The following is an 18810-nucleotide window of genomic DNA, read 5'->3' as shown; positions in this document are numbered from 1 at the left end:
ACAGCACCGTTTACTTGGCAAAACTCCTTCGACACAAGTGAGCACAACCAGAATTAACCTTAATACTTTGGGTTATAAAGTGCACTGTTGTTTAAGAAAATAAATAAGGGCTTTTAAGTCTAGCTTGTAGTGTGGAAAAAATGACAACTGAAAAGGACTTGGAGAACCTATGGCCTTTTGGTTGCTTTGTTTTTTTTGAACGTCTTTCTCGTTGTCAAGAGAAAATACATTTAAACTTTTTAATGTGTGTGGATAATTTGCATTGTAATTCATAAATACGGAACTACTGCAATTTATGTAACATTACTTTATAACCAAGGCTCTAATAAAAGACTTAATTTAACATATTCAAGACTTAGTAACTTTTCAAAGGAATTTTTTGGAGTTTCAGTGAACCTTTGCGTTTCCTGTGTTTCTGTAGATGCCGGTTCTCTGCTGCAGTCCTTGTTGGAAGGAGATTTTGAAGCGGTTCTGCTGAGCCCACAGGTGAAAGACTTGCTCACAGGAGACGGCTCCTACTATGACGAGGACATCCAGGCTTATCTAGAGAGACGAGTGCTGCTGTATCTGAGTGATGCCTCCAATGATGACCAGAATAGCAGGTAAAGTGAATCCAGTCGGGCAATGGCTTTCTGTTTGCGATCGTTTTTTAACATGAGTGATTACACTGTTTGTCAAAAAGCTTTAATCTTCACCTCCTAGCTGCTGTGTTTTTTAAGGATTGTCTATATGAATTATGGCTCAGGAAATGTTTTCGCACATACGTTTAAGGCTCATCTGTCGGACTCTTTTAGGCTACGTTCACAATGCAGGGCTTAATGCTCAATTCCGATTTTTTTTTTTTTGTTGTTGAAAAAATTCGATTTTTTTTCTTAAGGCCGTTCACCTTTCTACGACGGAGTTTTAGGGTCCACGGTGAGGGAAAAATATTCTGGCCAACATGACGAGATTAAAGTCGTCATGTCGACTTTAATCTCGTCATGACGAGAAAAAACTGTCAACAGCGGAGCTCTTTACAATTACAATCTTCTCATTTTAAGAAGGCAATGAAGCCAGGATCGTCTGTACCCACTGTTGTGGAATGGGGATGTGTATGTGCTGTGGCCGTGCATGTGTGCGCGTGCAGTGCAGGAGGGAGTGAGGGGGGGCAGCCGAAGTGTGTTGGGGGCGCGCATTCATGTTGTGTGTTAGGGAGGAAGGAGAACGGTAATAAAAGAAGGCTTCCCCAGAAGAACTGCTATTGACTCTTTATTAAACCGCTCTGGAGAATCTGAGGGTCCGAACGGGGAAGTGAACACTGAGGAGGATACGCCTTTGGCCCTGGAGAAGCCGGTCTCCCCCCGCGCTTCTGACCACGGTCAGAAAGGGGAAAAAAGTAATCGCGGGAAATGTTTAACACCACGCTTGGCCATTTCGCTGGAAAACTTTTCAAAAACCGCCCGGTTGCGATAAGAGCCCTCGAGTTTGGCCTGAATAGAGCTGTCACCCCAAATATGAATCCAATCGGTGACCTCACTTCCCTTCCACTGACTGGTCTCAGCAGCATCGTCCACCATGGTTGTTTATGTTCTCGTTCCCGCCTACTTCAATGCAGAATGACGTTTGTAGCGTATCAATGACGAACGGGTCGGATTCATGTGGCCTGACTGTTCAGACGGAGGTCGCATTTCAAAAGATCAGATACGATATAGGACCAAATACCCAAGTGGCCTGGGTCACATTTAAAAAGCTCGGATCTGTGTCGTTCAGACTGTCATGAAAAGATCAGATACAGGTTGCATAAGGGCAAAAAAATCGGAATTGGGTTGTTTTAGCCTGCAGTGTGAACGTAGCCTTAGAGTTCCTTTTTGTCACAAATTCTCATCATTTCATGGACAGAATTTCTCAGCTGGGCCAAACGTTGGAAAATTATGGCTTTGGAAATCTAAATTTTCTTTCAAACGAGAATAACCTTCTGGTCTCAGTTTGCATTGTCGGGAAATGTTACTAAGTTTCCCACGTTTATTTAGCTTGGTTTGTTTTTACTCTGCGCTCTCAAGAAGTGACCCAACTACTGGAAGTCCTGCAATTACAAGCACTTATCTCTTGGGGGTGGTATTGCCTTGTCAAGACCTGCAATAAGGGAGCATGAAGACAACCAGCTAGTTTGGCTAATTTTCTGATTAGCACCTATTAAAAAGAGCCAGAGTCTCCTCACTAAATGACGTTTACTTTGTTAGACACTTCTGAATTTTTTATAAACAGTTTGGAGCCAAACCATAGAGATGTTTCACTGCCAAAATTCAATTCAATTTCCAATTTTCACGTTTTCAATTTATAGTTTAACATGATTTGATAACAAAGGAGTTAACTTTTTTCTTTTTCCAATAACTGATGACTAAAGTTTTTCACATAATTTACTGATTCACGTTTTTACTAATTTAGAATTATACTAAAAAGGAAAATTAATGATGGAATCAGTTAATTTATTACGTGAAGTTTGATTAGAATAACCAAGGAGTTTCAGGTAATTGAAGGATAGAGCGATAGATCGGTTCGACATTTACAGGGATGCAGAGTCTGTACCAGCCTGTTGGGGTGAAGAGAGAATAGAGATGTAGAACCAAGCTCTGTTTATTGGTCAGTCAGTACTCTTTACCTCAACTGTGTTCATGAACTTTGAGCTAGGAATGAATGGGTAAGATCACTGTTACAGGCAGCAGAAACTTGGTTTATTTGGAGTAGGTTTGGGTTTCTCTTACAGATGGGATGCAACAGGAATTTGAAGTAGAGCCTCTGCTTCATAACATTAGACGCGGTTACAAGGGCAAAATATTTTGATCGGATCAATGGTCGGGTTAAAATTCACCCGTGCACATGGGATCAGAAAACCTTTTTCCGATTAGAACGAACGTTCCCATGGCTCACACTTTCAGTCAGAATGAATAATTTGGGCATGCGCAGTACTGTAAAAAGTCCCCGGATGAGGAAATGGGTCCCGTTGTAAACAAACCGCTGCCGCAGTGTGCTGGCGGTTCCTCCTGAGTTCTGCAGCTGCTAACCAGGAGCGGCGGGACGGCTAGCAGTCTTAATTCTCCCACAAATAACAAAACAACAAAACGCACATGTAACAAAGCATCCTCCCTCTGCTCAGACACAAAGTTATTAATCCAGCTGCTCTGCTCACTCGGGTGCCAGTGGACCGAGTGAGCGTCAGGGGGCACGAAGCGCTCCTTCCCCGCATCTCCCTCGTGAGGGGTGTAAGAGAGGCGAGAGCGGAGCGGCGCTTTTCACGGGGGGTCCGCAGAGCAGCTGGTCGGTCCCGTATGAGCTCCAAAGCTTTCTCTCAGCGAAACACCGTCTATGCATGACGTAAACCAGAGCAGTAGTGACACACGATCGGATGAACTGTTTACACGCTCAACGATCGGATAAACGATCGGTATAACCCACCTATCTCGATCGGAAAGAAATTCTGATCCGAATGAGTCTGACCGGGGCAGAGTATTCCGAATGGCGCGTTTACATGACGCATTTTCTTTCCGATCAGGCGTTCATTCCGATTACTTTTGCCCATGTAAACGTGGCAGAGATTGGAGTCAGTTAAAGTTGTTTGAACAGCTGGGAAGAACAGCATTGGGTTCCTCGTGAGAATTCATTGGCATGTCACCATGGGAATCACGGTGGAATCTGATGTTTACAGATGATATTGTGGTTTGTAGTGGGAGCAGGGAACAGGTGGAGGAGTAACTAGAGAGGTGGAGGTTTGCCCTGGACAGTAGGGGAATGAAGATTAGCCGCAGTAAGACAGAGTACATGTGTGTGATTGAGAGGGACCCAAGTGGAAGAGTGAGGTTACGGGGAGAAGAGATAAAGAAGATGGAGGATATAAAGTATCTAGGGTCAAGAGTCCAGAGGAATGGAGAGTCTGGAAAAGAAGTGAAGACGCGAGTGCAGGCAAGTTGGAATGGGTGGAGAAAAGTGCCAGTTGTGATGTGTGATAGAAGAGTTTCAGTTCAAATGAAAGGAAAGATGGGAAAAAACTGTGGTGAGAGCAGCCATGTTGTTGGGCCTAGAGACAGTGGCACTGAGGAAAAGACAGGAAGCAGAACTGGAGGTAGCAGAGATGAAGATGCTGAGGTTCTCTTTGGGAAGGACCGGGATGGATCAGTAATGAGGACATCAGAGGGACAGAACATGATAGAGGTTTTGGAGATAAAGTCCAGGAGGCCAGACTGTGATGGATCAGACCTGTTCAGAGGAGAAACAATAAATATAATGTAGAAGGATGCTGAGTCTAGAGCTGCCAGGCAAGAGGTCTAGAGGAAGACCAAAGAGGTTTCTGGATGCAGTGAACGAAGACATGAATGTTGGAGTAGAGGATGCAGAAGACGTGGTAGATGGAGGAAGCTGATTCGCTGTGGTAGTTCTTTCCTTTCTTGAAAGTCTCTGAAATCCCAGGATCTGAATGTTAACTCTGTGATAAATGAGCTTCAGTGTCTTGCTCTGCCTTCCACACAGAGTAACCTTGCTCTTTACACAGCCCACTACTTTAACGCAAGGCCATCAAGTAAGCTGTAGGCGGCTAAACATCTTCACAAATGATCTGCAGATGTTTTCCATCAAAGGACTTGAATAGAAGTGCCACATTATAGTTGGATGTCCTTGACTTCATTGTTTTCCCATCAACCTTGGATGTTGGCACGTCAGGTACAGGCTCAGAGTGAAGAACGTGGTTCTGTTGTCTTATAAAAACAATGAAACATTCAAAACTTTGAAATCTCTTTACATGAAACTTGTTTATTTATTATACATAAAGGTAACAATTAAACTGGACACACCAACCCTCGGGGTGTCGGCCACTGAAAGCGGTTCTCTGTTCCTCCCCACATTGTTTTTTTTTTTTGTCATGAATTATTAAATTTTAATAAGGACAGCTTAGTGTCACTCTCATATTCAGCAATGTGTTGGTTTTGGCAAAAAGCTGAATGCATCAGTTGCTGCCCCAGCTCTGCCTCGTCATGGCTGGGTCCAATTCTTTCTTCCATCGCTTCCACAACCTTGTTGAAACTCAGCAAAGCAAGCAGATGTCTGCTTTTTCCCCCCAAGCTTTTAATTTGTCATTGGTGATTAGCTACAAGCAAAGGCTGTAGTCAACATATTCATGAAAGAGTGTGTCTGTGAAAACCTAAGAGGTTTTGTGACAACCCTGTTGGTCTGTTTCTGTGGATAAAACTGTGAGGTTCTCCTTTCTATTTCTATTGTGCAGGGAGCTCACAGTCATGGCCCTGGCTGTGTCCTGCCTCCACATGTTTGCTCAGAGTAACTGGACTGGTCCTCCGCTCTCTCTAAACCTCTGCAACCTGCTTCCTGCAGCCCGACTTTCCTCCCAGGTACGTTCCTTCTCGCTTTCCTTCAGTCACGCATCGTGGGTGTCGGCAGTTTTGTCTTGAAATAGTTGCATTTCTTAAAGAATCATTCAGACTAAAAAAGTGTTTTAGCTTGTGGCAATTTTCTGATAATGAAGGAGATGTGTATCTATATATATATATATCTATATATATCTATATATATCTATCTATCTATCTATCTATATATATCTATATATATCTATATATATCTATCTATCTATATATATATCTATATATATCTATATATATAGATAGATATAGATGCATCATTGTATGAATGTATAAATGATGATTGTAATGTTTTTTGTGTATTATTTGTATTTGATTGCTTGAAAGAAACCATTTCAAATAAAAAAATTAAAATCAAATATATAAAGAAAATTACTCTAAAAATTGCATTTCTGAGTATTTCTTTACTCTAAATCCTTGTGAATCAGGAAGAGGCAAAAAAATGCAGTTTAAAGAAGATTGTATTTGTCACATAGAAAATAAGCTGGGCAGGTCAAAAGATCCTTGCTCCACTCCATTCTGATACTTGTAGACCACTAGATCCATGAATGTCTTCCTCATCCAAGTGAAACAGATTTCTTTTTGCTTAAAATCTTAAATTACCAATTCCCGATACCAAGTACTGGTCATTTCTTATTGGTGATTTTTTTTCTTAAGCATATTACTATTATTTGTTATCCTAAAAATCTGTTCAATCCTTTTTTTTTTTTTCGTAAGGCCCAACCCCATATATTTTTGGTTCCAAATCGAAAGTTTTGAGCAATGTGTGGAATGATAAAATAATTGTGTGTACCAGTCCCTGCTGTTTGATAAAATAACACACAAAGATCTTTGATAAGTCCAGGAAAAATGCTTTGAATTGCATCATAATTTAGGCTACATTACAGCAGCAAGCAGCACTGGCTGTGGCTCAGAACTAATCTGATGCTAGCACATGCAGACTGTTGAATTACCTTACACAGCAAATAAATTGAAATGCTAGAAAGAAAGTGAGTATTCGTACCTAATTTTCCAAATGCGTGCGGCCAGTACTGAACTTTTTTCTTAGCTGCATGGACCCCAGAGAAAGGGTTAAGTTTAGGATCACAGGTTAGGGTTAAGCTGCGTTCTCACCAAACGCAGTTTGGATCGGAAGCCAGCCTGCTTGGTTCTCCTGAACTTTATGATATTTTTCTTATTTTTATTGAGGCAATAATAAAAAAATGTCCCCTGATTTTATTCTTATATTTATTTTTACCCTCTCTGGTTAATGCGGGGCAGAAAGCCTTCAAAGTTGGTCAGAGAGAAAACACAAATGTGGAGAACACATTTGGGACTTAAACTTTAATTTTAAATACATGCGGCCAACAACAAAATCCAGCCTGGGACGCACTTAAAATGCATGCAGGGAATACAGCAATGTGCATGCACTACTGGGCCGTTGTGACATCACAGCAGCTCATGAATTCAAAACGCGTCTTTTCGACAGTTTAGATAAACTCAGAATTGAAAAAATTAAATGATTTTTTTATTACATTTGTTCCCTTTCATAAGAAAAATGCCACATAAACATGTCAAAAAACACGATTTTCATTGGAGGGGGATTTTAAGTTCTTCTCAAGTCTTGGTAGTTTGTTGGTAATGTTTGCTTTAACACTGAGAGTGTGGGTTTAAATCCACCTTCAGGAAATACTGACAAAGGAGGCAACTCGCCACTGCTTGGGGAAATGGGTCGATGCAGGAAACAGATTTCCCACACTCCAGAGTTGGACAGCTTTGTGACACCTTAGCTTCCAGTTAATAAAGTGGTTTAACGGCCTAAAAAAACACAGATGTACGTGTTCGCTGATGTTTTTCCCACTTGCATCAGTTTAAATCGATAAATGAAAAATCACACCTTAATTTCATTTGGTTGAAAGGATAAGTAAATAAAGTTTATTTTTATTAAAACGTATTTTTTTTTATAAATGAGCCTCATTATGGACATTTGTTTTTTAAACTCAATTTGAACCGTTAGTTTGTGTTGACTAAGGGTATTTTCTTTCTCTGTTGGGCGGCCATCATTTCCCCAAACGTCTAAATTGTTTTGTGGTGGTGGGTGTCTAGAGAGGTGCAGACACCCTCCGTACAAGATGAGAGCACAGTAATGCTGCTTCTCTGGGGTCCTAATTACACCAAGCTCAAGATATCGCTTCCTCATTGAACTGCAGAGTCGTGCGCTACGCTCAGCCATTACGCCCGAGGAGAGGCCGTTTCTTTTATCGAAGTAATTCCTCCAGCGTTCATGATTTATTTGTGTTGTCGCACTGAGGAGCCGGTGTTGTGCGACGGCTCGTCCATATATGCATGACAGCACAGGTGAAAGGGAGGACAACCACGGCAAATCCTTATGTCATGAAGATATGCTTCAACTACCAACAGCAGGGAGTGATTAAACGCACCTTTAGTACACAACAATAACAGCTACAGTATGTGCAAATGGATTTAAAAAAAGGGACGGTGAAGTGTAATATTGCAAGTGTGATAAAGTAGTTATTGAATTGGCTTTTGATCATCAGTTAGAAGTCTATAGAGGAGTGTGAAATGATGTTTAGCCCTGCAGATACATGCAGCAATCCAGCTGTACTGTAATGGGCTTCAGGAAAGCTCTTGGGTCCATGCGCCAGAGAACACGCTAGCTTAAACTGTTGTCACGACTCGTTATGCTCTGGAGGAGGAGCTGAAAGGGCCCGTAAACGAAACCTGCTTTGTTAACACACGCCATGTGTGGCTTTATTCATTAGTGTACACATTTTTATATAAATAGTTTCTTTACTCGCCCCCAAAAATGTTGCTATCTGATAATCCAGCATTTGCAAAATGACTAGAAATGCTATCATCAGAAAATCTGTCTCCAGGTTTTGATAAATTATTTGATTTAACTCTGAGAATGTACAAACTCGATGCAGTTTTCAAACTTCCAGTTACTTAAGTGTTTCCTCTGTTCAGGCATTAGCATTAGCCTTGCTAATGTGCAGACTGCAAGATAGAGATCTTTTGCAGACATTCTTCTGATGCATGCTATTATTGGACAAAGGACATCAAATTATCCTGTTTGCGTGGTCGTGTGAAAAATCCGATCAAGATTGGATATCTTGGGCTTTATGGTGGTGTAGTGGTTAGCGCTCTCGCCTCACACTGGGAAGTCTGGGTGCTTTCTGTGTGGAGATTGCATGTTCTCCTCCTTCATGTGGGCTCTATCGTTGCCTCCCACAGTCCAAAAACATGCTTCATCGGTTAATTGAGATTTTTAAATTGTCCATAAGTGTGAATGTGATTGTGACCCTGCTGCATACTAGCAACCCATCACCCAACAGTAGCTGGGATAGGCTCCAGCAACCCAGAGATACTGAAAGGGATTTAGTTGGTTTGAAAGATGGATGGATTGGATTGGATATCTAGTGTGTTTTGTAGATGGTCTCTGTGGTACACGGCTTCCCACCTTTACACCCATCCACATGCTCATCTATGCATTCAGACTTGTTAGAATACAGACTATATAAGCTACTCAGTATGTATTTGAAGTTATTTTTCTTTACTAGCCTTACTGGATTTGTCAGAACTGATGTCCAAATGTTGATTTTTTTTTTTTTCTTCAATAGAAGCCGTTGGTGGAGGAGATTCACTCTCATCTTCTTCTGGATGGAGAGTCGGTGTACAGCCTGGTGGCCAATCCTCTCCTCCTCCTACTGGCCAGGGTTATTCTGTGCAAGTGCTCCATTAAGATGCAAAGTCTGCAGGTACGTCTTTTTTTTCTGTCTGTCTCGTGCATAGTAAGGCAATTCAAGGCAGTTTCTTCAGTAAAGTTATTTTAAATTGCAGTCAAGTCCTCAGCGCAATCATCTTCAAACCAAACCCTACTGAATGCCAGGGGCGAGCATCGAATCAATGACGGCAGACTGTTTGACCAGTGAGAAGGCAGAGAAAACACGTCATGAATGATGAAAAGCTTCTGCCTGATCAGCTGCTGCTTCAGATTCAACAAGATGTTTGGAAAATATTTGTAATCCCCAAAAAGTAAAGAGAAGCTAACTAAATGCAGCCATTCAGTTTGGACCATTGACTGTATGGGAGAACTGGACTGAGTGGCTCCAAGAGGCCAAAACTCGGTTAACCGCGACACCCCTGCTGGTTCATCACCGCTGTGATCAAAAATCCCACACTGTCACAGCTCTAGTCCAGTTCTCATTTATAGTCAGAGGTTGGAGCCAAATACTACAAAACAGTGAAGCTACATTTTTACACTTGTGAAAAACCTTTTTTTTATTCTGTTTCTGCTGCATCTTGAGAAATGGTTACCACCAATCCTTCCATCCATCTTTCCAGAAATTACCAGGTCCTGTTGAAGCGACGTTTATCAAATAGATGCTGTTTTAATCAAAAAGCTTTGTTAATCAGTCACAGTGGTTCCACAACTCCCCCATAACCCCTTTTAGAAGCCCAAAATGCGCATTTGCGTCGTCTTTTCAATGAAAGTGGTCACCTGAATGCAAGTTGCAGAGGGCGGTGCAAACATAGCTTTAGTCTTTGATGTGTTGCAACACTAAGTACAGCTTATCAAGCTGTCATTATGGCACATGGTGCCTCTTGCCTGTTTGGGGATGCATGTTTAGTCCTGTAACTTCTTTGACTTCTTTCTTTTTAGTGAACAGAAAAAGGAGAAAAGGGATAAACAGCTAAAACTCAACTGTAATGCGTTTTTCTGGTTCAGAATTAAGCATCTTTGATTTGGAGCTTAGATGAAATTAGCTGTCAGTAGTGTTTCTCAGCAGGAAGCAGGTTAAAGACTTGTCGGGATGTTTTGCACGCAGGAAGCTCTAGCAGAGGAGGTCCAGTGTTGTGTTCTGACAAAGGGGACACGCCTGATTAAGCCGTGTGTGCGTGGAAGCAGGCAGATACTGATTCAGGCAGACACACACTTAAGTCTTCATGCAGCCACGGAACAGAGGTCGCAGACCTCTAGCATTGAAAATGCAGGAGCAGACATCTTAGCTGAAACACAAATGAGATTTTCCGATGGTTCACCTCCCCCTCTGAGTGCAGGGCGTGACGGAGGCTGGTCAGGGAGACGGCTGTGTGGATTTGCTCGTAATGGTTCAGAGACGTCCACGTTTTTCTCTGTCACTGTTTGTTGTTGTCAGGTGCAAAAAGGAAAGAGTGGACTGTTTTTTGTGCATTGTCAGCTCTCAGCTCCAGTCTGAAGTTGCTGGTCCTTTAGTGAGCTCAGCCTGCAGGTGACTTTCTTTGCACAATGCTTTTTGTGTTCTGAAATAAGTGCACAGCTGGCTTATCTGGATTTTAAAGCAAATTTTAAAACCATGGAAGTGAAAAAAACATTTTAATGAAGATCTTTTAAAAGATTTACTTGTTTCACTGTTTAAATGAAATGGGGGTTTTCTGCTTGCCTGTAAAGTTGACCTTTCTTTTTTTTTTCAAAATGACGTGGCAAGAACAAAACAGATTTACTGCTTTTTCTTGAAGACTATTTGCTAACAGAACGCTCAATTTAGGGATGAGTTTGATTGGTTAGACTGATGTGACTTTGTTTGAACCTCTAAACTGGATCGGCAGGGAGAGTTTGATGAGCGATTGGCGAAAGTTGCAGTGATTGGATGAAGTTGCCATGTTAAGAAAAGCCCTGAAGAGAATGAAGTTTGAATTGGTCTCAAAGTGAAAGCAAGATATTGGCACGGACAGAGATATTTAGGTTTATGACAAAAATGAATTTGCTCAGTTTTCTTTCTCCCATGAGAAATATTTGGAAGCCAACCTTTCCAGAATTTGAGATGCTGCGAAAGAGAACTGCTGCGCCAACAGCTCTGTCTGTGAAGACAGAGCTGTTCACAAGCAAAGTACCGGTACAGGAAAAGACTCCTAAAGCTGCACACACTGTCCTAATAGGTCATCATCTCCTTTATTCTGCAGGGAATTCCCTTTTTTATGGTTAAACTTTAAGCCTCTTTGGTGTTCTTCACCCTTGAAGGTCCTCTGTAGCTTGTTTGAATTTGAATGTGGATTGTTCATCACAGGGTTGTTTGAATGGCTCAGTTCTGCTGTTTCCAGACGTAAAAACTGCCCTGAAGTCACAGTTAGAGGCCCACATGATCCCACACGATCCGACCAAAATCGTAGAAACCACACACACATATGAGCGCAGTTTAATCGGGACAAGATGATTAGCATCACAGCAATAACCTACTGCTAGAAAAACTGTTTTGAAACATTTTCTCCATTTTGAAAAGTGAGGTTAAAGGTTTTTTTCTTCTTTCCTCTGTAGTTGCTGCCCTGGTGGACACTCCGCTACATCAACCTTCACCAACAAATCCTGGAGGCGCCTTCTCCACAGCTTCTGGACCTGGCCCACAGCTGCATGGAGAAAGGTTTGCGCACAACCTTCATGGAATTGACCTGCCGCAGTAAAAACTAGATCACTGACCGGAAGTCCTCGACCAGAACCGAAAATCCCCCCATACTGCTCAAAAAAAGGCGACCTGAAACAGTTCTCCACACTTTTGAGTTAAGTTGTATATCTTCTGCTTCTGGCCAATGATGTCAGGCGCCATCTTATCTGCAGACATCTGTATGGCGTTTCATCGCTGCCATAAATTGAACGACCACAAAGATAACTGAGTGGGCGTATTCAGGAACTGAGTGAGCGAACCTTAAAACTGCGCAGGCACAATTCTACCCGAACGACCGCGTAGTTTACATCTGCACGCCTGCAATCCAAACTGAGCCGTGATCCTGGGCGCTCACTTCCCCTTTGCGCGCTCGCCTGGGTTTGGGCGCAGTGTTAAGGGGGCGTTTTTGTCATTTGGGGGCGGAATCCTTTCTGGTTGATCTAATTGGCTGAAATTTGCATGTCAAGTCCGGTGAGGCAGCGGGGCGGGACTGTTTAGAGGCTTTAATAGAAAAGAAACGGCGGCGGTAACATGGGGGTGGTGAACAAATCATGCAAAATCAACTTTTTGAGCTGTTAAGTGTATTATAATGTTCATTCCTCAATATCCCAAAGCAGTATTGTGATCCATTTCCGCATTTCTGAGTATTCCTCTAAAAACCTTCGCTCTGAGCACCAGCCCCTCCCAATCCAAGAAAACGAGTGGGTCCTCACATTTGATGTAGATGAGTGAGGAACAGCTCCGTGGAGCTAACGTGATCGGCAAAACGCTTTCATATTCAATGCACAACATGCACATCCATCTTTGCCAAAGTTTGGATGTTGTTTGATTTTTGTGGGCGAGACACAGAGATGGTGCTGAGGCCGACTCTAGGGTGATGTCATAAAATGGGCGGCACTCACACGGAGTGAAAGGCAGTGCCTCAAAGATCGAGCGGTGTTGATCCTGAGTTGAAAAATGGCTGCAAAAATACTATTTAAAAAAAGGGATTTGTTCTGTAGTATGCCAAAGGTAATATCATATATATGGATATAGTTTACTCTGAAAGGTTTAAGAATAACATGATATTTAAAAAGAAACATTAAAAACTCAATCTGAAGTGCAAGGAGAGTATTCTCTATTAGTTTGATTCTTAAACTGAACTTTGGAGTCCGTGGTCCTGATCCTTCTGTGAGGAACTCTGGTCATGAGACGCCACAGAGAGAGATGCTGAAGTCATGTGACAACCACCTTGTGGGTGAGCAGGAAGTCCTGTCACGTAGCAGCTCCGTCACCACCTCCTTTGTGTTGTTTTATGCAGAAAGAGTCTCCGAAAGCCCTTAGCTTTCTGTTGTTTTGGGCAGAGAGGGTTTGTTTGGCCGCCGTCTGTTTTTTGACGGTTAACAGACGGTGAAGAGTGAGCAGACCCTGCTGGGTACAAAACAGGCTGATCATATTCCGGAGGAGCAGTCGGCCACACAGCCTGTTATCAATGACTTGAGAGAGGAGGTGGGGAAAGCATGCAAATGGGTTTTCTGAGCTGCTGCTGCTGCTGCTGCTGCGTTGATATTCAGCTACAGAATGGGTTCCCTCAGCTCTTTTAATCACAGTGTTCATTAGCAGTTGGGCAGCTTTAATTAACCGTTGTTATTCAGAGCTTGTTGTTGCTTATTTTTAGCCGTCACAGTTGTTGAATTTCATTTTTTTGCTGCAGTCAAGGTCTACTTTATTGAGATGTACAAACTCATGAGGCCTTTTTTATTTATTTATTTATTTATCCTCTAAATTTTGTTAAGGTTTAAAGGTGGCAGAAGGCATCAGTCCAATAGTTTGTGGTATTGTGACATCCTGGTACAGAAAACACACAGATCCACACATGCCAGCAAGCTGCAAACATTCATGATCCATGACAATTGGTTTTCCTCAAAATGAGCAATACTATCTGAAGACCAGAATATATTTCAAAGGTAATCCTCCATAGCTCAAATGAAAAAAAAAAAGTACAAAAACATCTAAATTAATATTTTTGCGACACTATTTTAGTTGTTTAATTCAGCATTTTTGAATATATATAATTAAAGTAAAGTCTTTTTTTTTTTTAATAAAATCCCACACATGACACACATTTCTGTCAAATGTTTTTTGTTTCAGGAAAAAAACCTGTTTCTGATTTTAGACTATGGCTGAATCCAATGACTATTTTGGATTTTCTCAAAAAAGCAATCCAAGTTTGAGTTTTAATGAATTTATTTGTTTAGCGGTGCAGAAAATAAGAATTTATCTTCATTAAAACAAGCAAGAATTTTCATTCATTCATTAATCTTCTTCCGGTTTTTCCCTTTTGGGGTCATGGGGCTGCTGGAGCCTATCCCTGCCACTTGTGGGCAAAGGCAGGTGGCCAGTCTGTCGCAGGGTAGTGTCCACAATCGCACACCCACGCACTCTCACATTCACACCGAGGGACAATTTAGATTAACCAATTAACCTATGAAGCATGTTTTTGGATGGTGGGAGGAAGCCAGAGACCCTGGAGAGAAGTCACGCATGCACAGGGAGAACATGCAAACTCCACACAGAAAGGTCCCCCACTGGTGTTCTTGTTCCTGTCCCCCCAGCCGGGACTTGAAGCAGGGGCCGTCTTGCTTTGATTCAAGAGTTGGCAAGAATTTTGTCCCTTACAAACATGTTACTTCTTCTTTAGGCATATAACAAGTAATTTCCAGAATCGATTTAATTTACCAGAACCTGGATCGGGTTTATTGATGATTCTTTCTATTCAATTTTTAATTTACACGATTTACACATTTAGAAATATTAGGTCACTGGAAAAATGAAGACATGAAAAGATTGATCTCTACTTTAAAGGATTATAGATTTATTAAGTTTGGGTGGATTCAGATCGATCAATTGATTTTTATAAACCCAGCCCTCGTGTCTTTAGACTGGAAAAGTCTTTTGATCTGGATGAAGTCTTGAACCATGCACTCTGTCTGTATTTAGACTGGCAGGAGTCTTGCTCCAGGCGTTTTCTTTCACAGTTCTATTCAGTTTTATGAAAGACTTGGTGTAATATAATTCTAGTTGGGCACAAACTGCAGTTATAATTTCCTCCTTTATGATCAATTTCACACGGTTTGCACTTCCATGTTTAGACAAAGACGTTACCCATACATCACTGCCAAATCAGAGTCCGTGATAGTCAAAGTAATGGTTTAACATTCAGCGCGTTTTCAATTACCACATGTTTTACATGTGAAGCCCAAAAACAGATTTAAAAAGTTCAAGTTAAAACACTTGTGTAGCGACCCATGAATGGCGGAGTATAGAAACGTCGAAGCACTTCATTGGACTTCATTGGAAGAGGTCATGCCTTTCAGATGCCGGTTCAGGCAGCATCAGAAGATCACTGGACACTTTAGAAACTCCTGTCCAACTGTTGTATAGTGTGTCTTTTGCAGTCACAGTTGAGTAAAAAAGGATTTAAAGTTGCCCCTCAGATGAATCCAAGTTCCTCTATTGTCTCTTCCAGCTCTAAGTTTTTCCATTAGAACAGTGTTTTTCAACCTTTTTTGAGCCACGGCACACTTTAACGTTGACAAAAATCCCGCGGCACACCAGCATCCAAAAAAATAGATAAATTAAAAAAAAGAAAAAGCCCAGTCTGTATTGATCTACAGCCGCTCTGCAATCTCACATGCATTTTTGTGATAATTGTTGCAGAAAACGCTGGAAGCTGCAGCTGTTTTTTCTAAAAGATGTATTAAAAATTAAGTCAAAAGAATCAAAAACTGTTTGATGTCTGTTCGTTGTTTTAAGACGTTAAGAGGAGAGACTCATTGTGCGCTAAGACAGTCACTTTACTGCATCATGGGAGATGTAGTGCCTGTAATCCGCCGACCGCAGAAAGACCAGCGTCTTTGTTTGAGCTTCATGGTTTTGTTCACTTGTTCCAGTCTGATACCAGAATCTGTGGAAAGCTACACCGCTAAAGACGAGCTTTAGCTGGTATTTTTGTTAGAACAGAGAGACTTTTTTGCGCTAAATCGAAACAAGGAAGTGAATACCTTAACCACTTCTGATTTGTTCAGACTGATGACATGTGATTAAGCCTTCAAGAATGATTGGTGGAGACAGTTAAAGGGGCGGGACTTTTCCTTACACAGTTATAGCTGCAGCTAAATCGCGGTATCCCGTTATTCTTATCAAAATGTCTTTAATAGAATCATATAAACACAAAGAAAAAATAATTTTATGATATTTCATATTCTTAACTTCTCAGTGTTTTATTAGGGCCTGTTTGGATGAACAAAGAGCTGATTTCCTGGAGATGGTAATAATTGTTTTTAGATCAGTTAATGAGGGCAATTTCTCATGGCACAATTGACCATCTCCCACGGCACACTAGTGTGCCCCGCGGCACACTGGTTGAAAAACACTGCATTAGAAGACTTTTACCTTGACTGCCCCCTTATTCTCAAGTATAAATGTTTTAGAAGAAAAAAAATCCAGTTTTTGAGCCTCCATGCTTGATTCAGGTGAATTTTCTAATTTATAAATGTAATTAAACAAAACAAGTTATGTTCCATCGCTTTCCCTCAAGATTAAGGAGCAGATTTTTGTCTGCAAGTTCACATTCAGTATCTTTGCGTCTTGGAATCAGAACTCTGCAGTTCTCCTGCTGCACCCGAAGGCTTTTCTGAACTCGTACGTTTTCCCTTTAATGAATATAAAAAAGTCCCGTCTAGTTGCTGGCTCTGGGTGCCATCATCGGTGGGTTGACTTCATGAATGTTGAACAGGGATGACAGCGTATGATTTCCCATCATGAATTTTACAGGTTCTCTCAGTTTTGTTTCCCCCGCCGCTCTCTGCTGAGCACGAGCTCTCCGTCTCTGTGACAGAGCTGAATTAATAATCAGATCATAGGGACAGAGGGAGGAGGAAACGGGCAGCGCAGAAGAGGAGACTACAGTCGCTGCTCTCCTCCTCCTTCCATTTCATCCCCCCTCAGTTTGTCTTTTACCCATCGCTCCAAGGTCTTAAGACTGAGGCTGGGAAAGACTTGGAAAACCTTTTTTCAAAAGTCAGTCAAGCTGAAACCAAACTGGAGGGTTTGGATAAGAGTTCTTGCTGATCAAGTAAAATATTTTTTCTCTGATAACACCACAAAATGATGACTTTCCTTACTTTAAAAGAGAAAAATTGAAATTCAGAAAAGCTGATTTTGGTTTAAAATGGAAAACATTTGACCGTTTAAAGTTTCTAGTTAGGCTGGATATTTTAGTGGAGCATCACTGACTCCTCTTGCCTATATGTCTCCAGTTTCACTCATGAACATTTGCTGCTTCATCAATCCCTCAACGCTGTGTTTGCATGTTTGTTGTCGGACATCTTTTAAACATTTCTGCTCTGGTGTTCATTATAACATCAGTAACAAATATCCAGACCAAGAAACACAGATCGTGACTGTTCTGTGCTGCTATCCATCCCTACATTTAGAAAAAGATGTTCAATATATCAAATCAGTCTCCTTATAAAGAGGATGCTTTTTTAATCTTCCAATAATTTGTTGCCTAAAATTGTATTAATTATAACCATAAACCCAAACCCGGCTCTGCCAAGAACTTCTGAAAAGTTGTCTTTCAGATAAGAGACTGCCCCCTGCTGGCACCCCTGGGCCTGTTGTGGCGATTTCACTTCAATTCAATTTTTAATCTGGAAGCTGTTGCCATCTTTTCTATATATATTTTTTTCAGATGGACAGCAAACATGTTCTCGCTTGCTTCAGCCAGTTGAGCCAGTAGATCAATGGACATAGAAGGCTTGCATCAGTTTTTGAAGAGCCGTCCAATGAGTGAGAATTTGTACACAAATGTTGTGCACAAATGTTGCACAATTTAATTTAAAGCCTACTGTTTCACCTTATTCAGATTGCTGTTAGCAATGTTTTTCCTGATGTAACGATTCTTCACATTTTCTGACTTGTTGAGAGCACATTGAGACAATTTGAGACTGTTCTAAGACCTGTAAAATTATTTTTTAATAATTATTCTGTCATTTATTTTGAATGTTCAGTATTTCATTGACTTGTGTCTTACTTTTGATCTGTTCTTGTGATTTTTTTGTTTATTTTATTGTGGATTTATCCCATAGGTAGTAGCTCTAAAGGTTGGACTTATTGAAAAGTCTCATATTTTTGAATGTGCATTTGTGTTTTGACAAATACGTGTTCAGGAAAAATACATTGACACCAGATTGATTTTTACTTGACCTACCCTGAGGACAAAACCAGAGATCTTATATACATTTTGTTTTTTCCCCCCAGTGTTCAAACATCCATCTCTGCTGTCTGCTCAGAGGACTCTTACTCTTCAGCTCCATCTGGAGTGTGCCTACCTCAGTCTGACCTACTATGAGTACCAAGCAGCCAAGGAGCACATCAGGAAAGCCCAGGAGCTCTCAGGACTCAGCATCAACTTGACAGGTCTGTAACATGTACTGTAACTAGTCTCTGAGGTTTTTATTCTTCTCATATTATTTATGCCGAAGCACTGTTTGAACATGATTCAGGGGCTCTTGGGAAACGAACTCGTTTCCAACAGAAGTTCCTGGCTCAGCTCATTCTGGAGGTCACAAAGAATCAGGATGGTCCAGATCAGAGGGTTGATGAGGCTAGTCCCACTCCGCTCGCCATTCTGCCAAAGGTAATGCGTTTTCCTGTCTTCTTTCAGCTCAGAGGATTTGATGTCTCAATTTACCAGACTGAGCCTTCTGTTGATAACAAAGATGCACAATAATATTGACACAATATCAGTGTCGGCAGATAACTGCATAAAAAGCTGATTAACAAATCGATCAGGATGACCATGAAGCTGCTCAGCGCACTCGCTACAGACTCCAGGAAGTCAGCCATGTTATTATAACATGTTGCTTTATCTGTCTGCTTGCACAGTGATGATACACATTTGATAACAGCACCTTTATTTACTTTCCACTTCTTTTTTTGGTGCTCAC

The 18810-nt window shown here is 41.3% G+C and overlaps 1 protein-coding gene across 2 annotated transcripts in view; it reads left to right on the top strand.

The window, feature by feature from the left end:
* The window catches only part of ttc27 (tetratricopeptide repeat domain 27), a 72193-nt gene that overhangs the window by 8916 nt on the left and 44467 nt on the right, over positions 1-18810 (top strand). For both annotated transcript variants that reach the window (XM_023963354.2, XM_078931721.1), the window contains exons 2-7: positions 422-602; positions 5249-5372; positions 9020-9157; positions 11695-11797; positions 18122-18280; positions 18367-18500. In XM_023963354.2, the coding sequence (XP_023819122.1) occupies positions 422-602; positions 5249-5372; positions 9020-9157; positions 11695-11797; positions 18122-18280; positions 18367-18500 (839 nt within the window). The remainder of the gene's footprint in view (positions 1-421; positions 603-5248; positions 5373-9019; positions 9158-11694; positions 11798-18121; positions 18281-18366; positions 18501-18810) is intronic.

This window comes from Oryzias latipes, chromosome 15 (genome assembly GCF_053564925.1).
Source record: "Oryzias latipes strain Hd-rR chromosome 15, Olatipes_Hd-rR_3.1".
In the NCBI taxonomy this organism is placed as follows: Eukaryota; Metazoa; Chordata; class Actinopteri; order Beloniformes; family Adrianichthyidae; genus Oryzias; species Oryzias latipes.
Note: the sequence above shows the minus strand (reverse complement) of the source record. Positions and strands in the feature narration are given on the sequence as shown.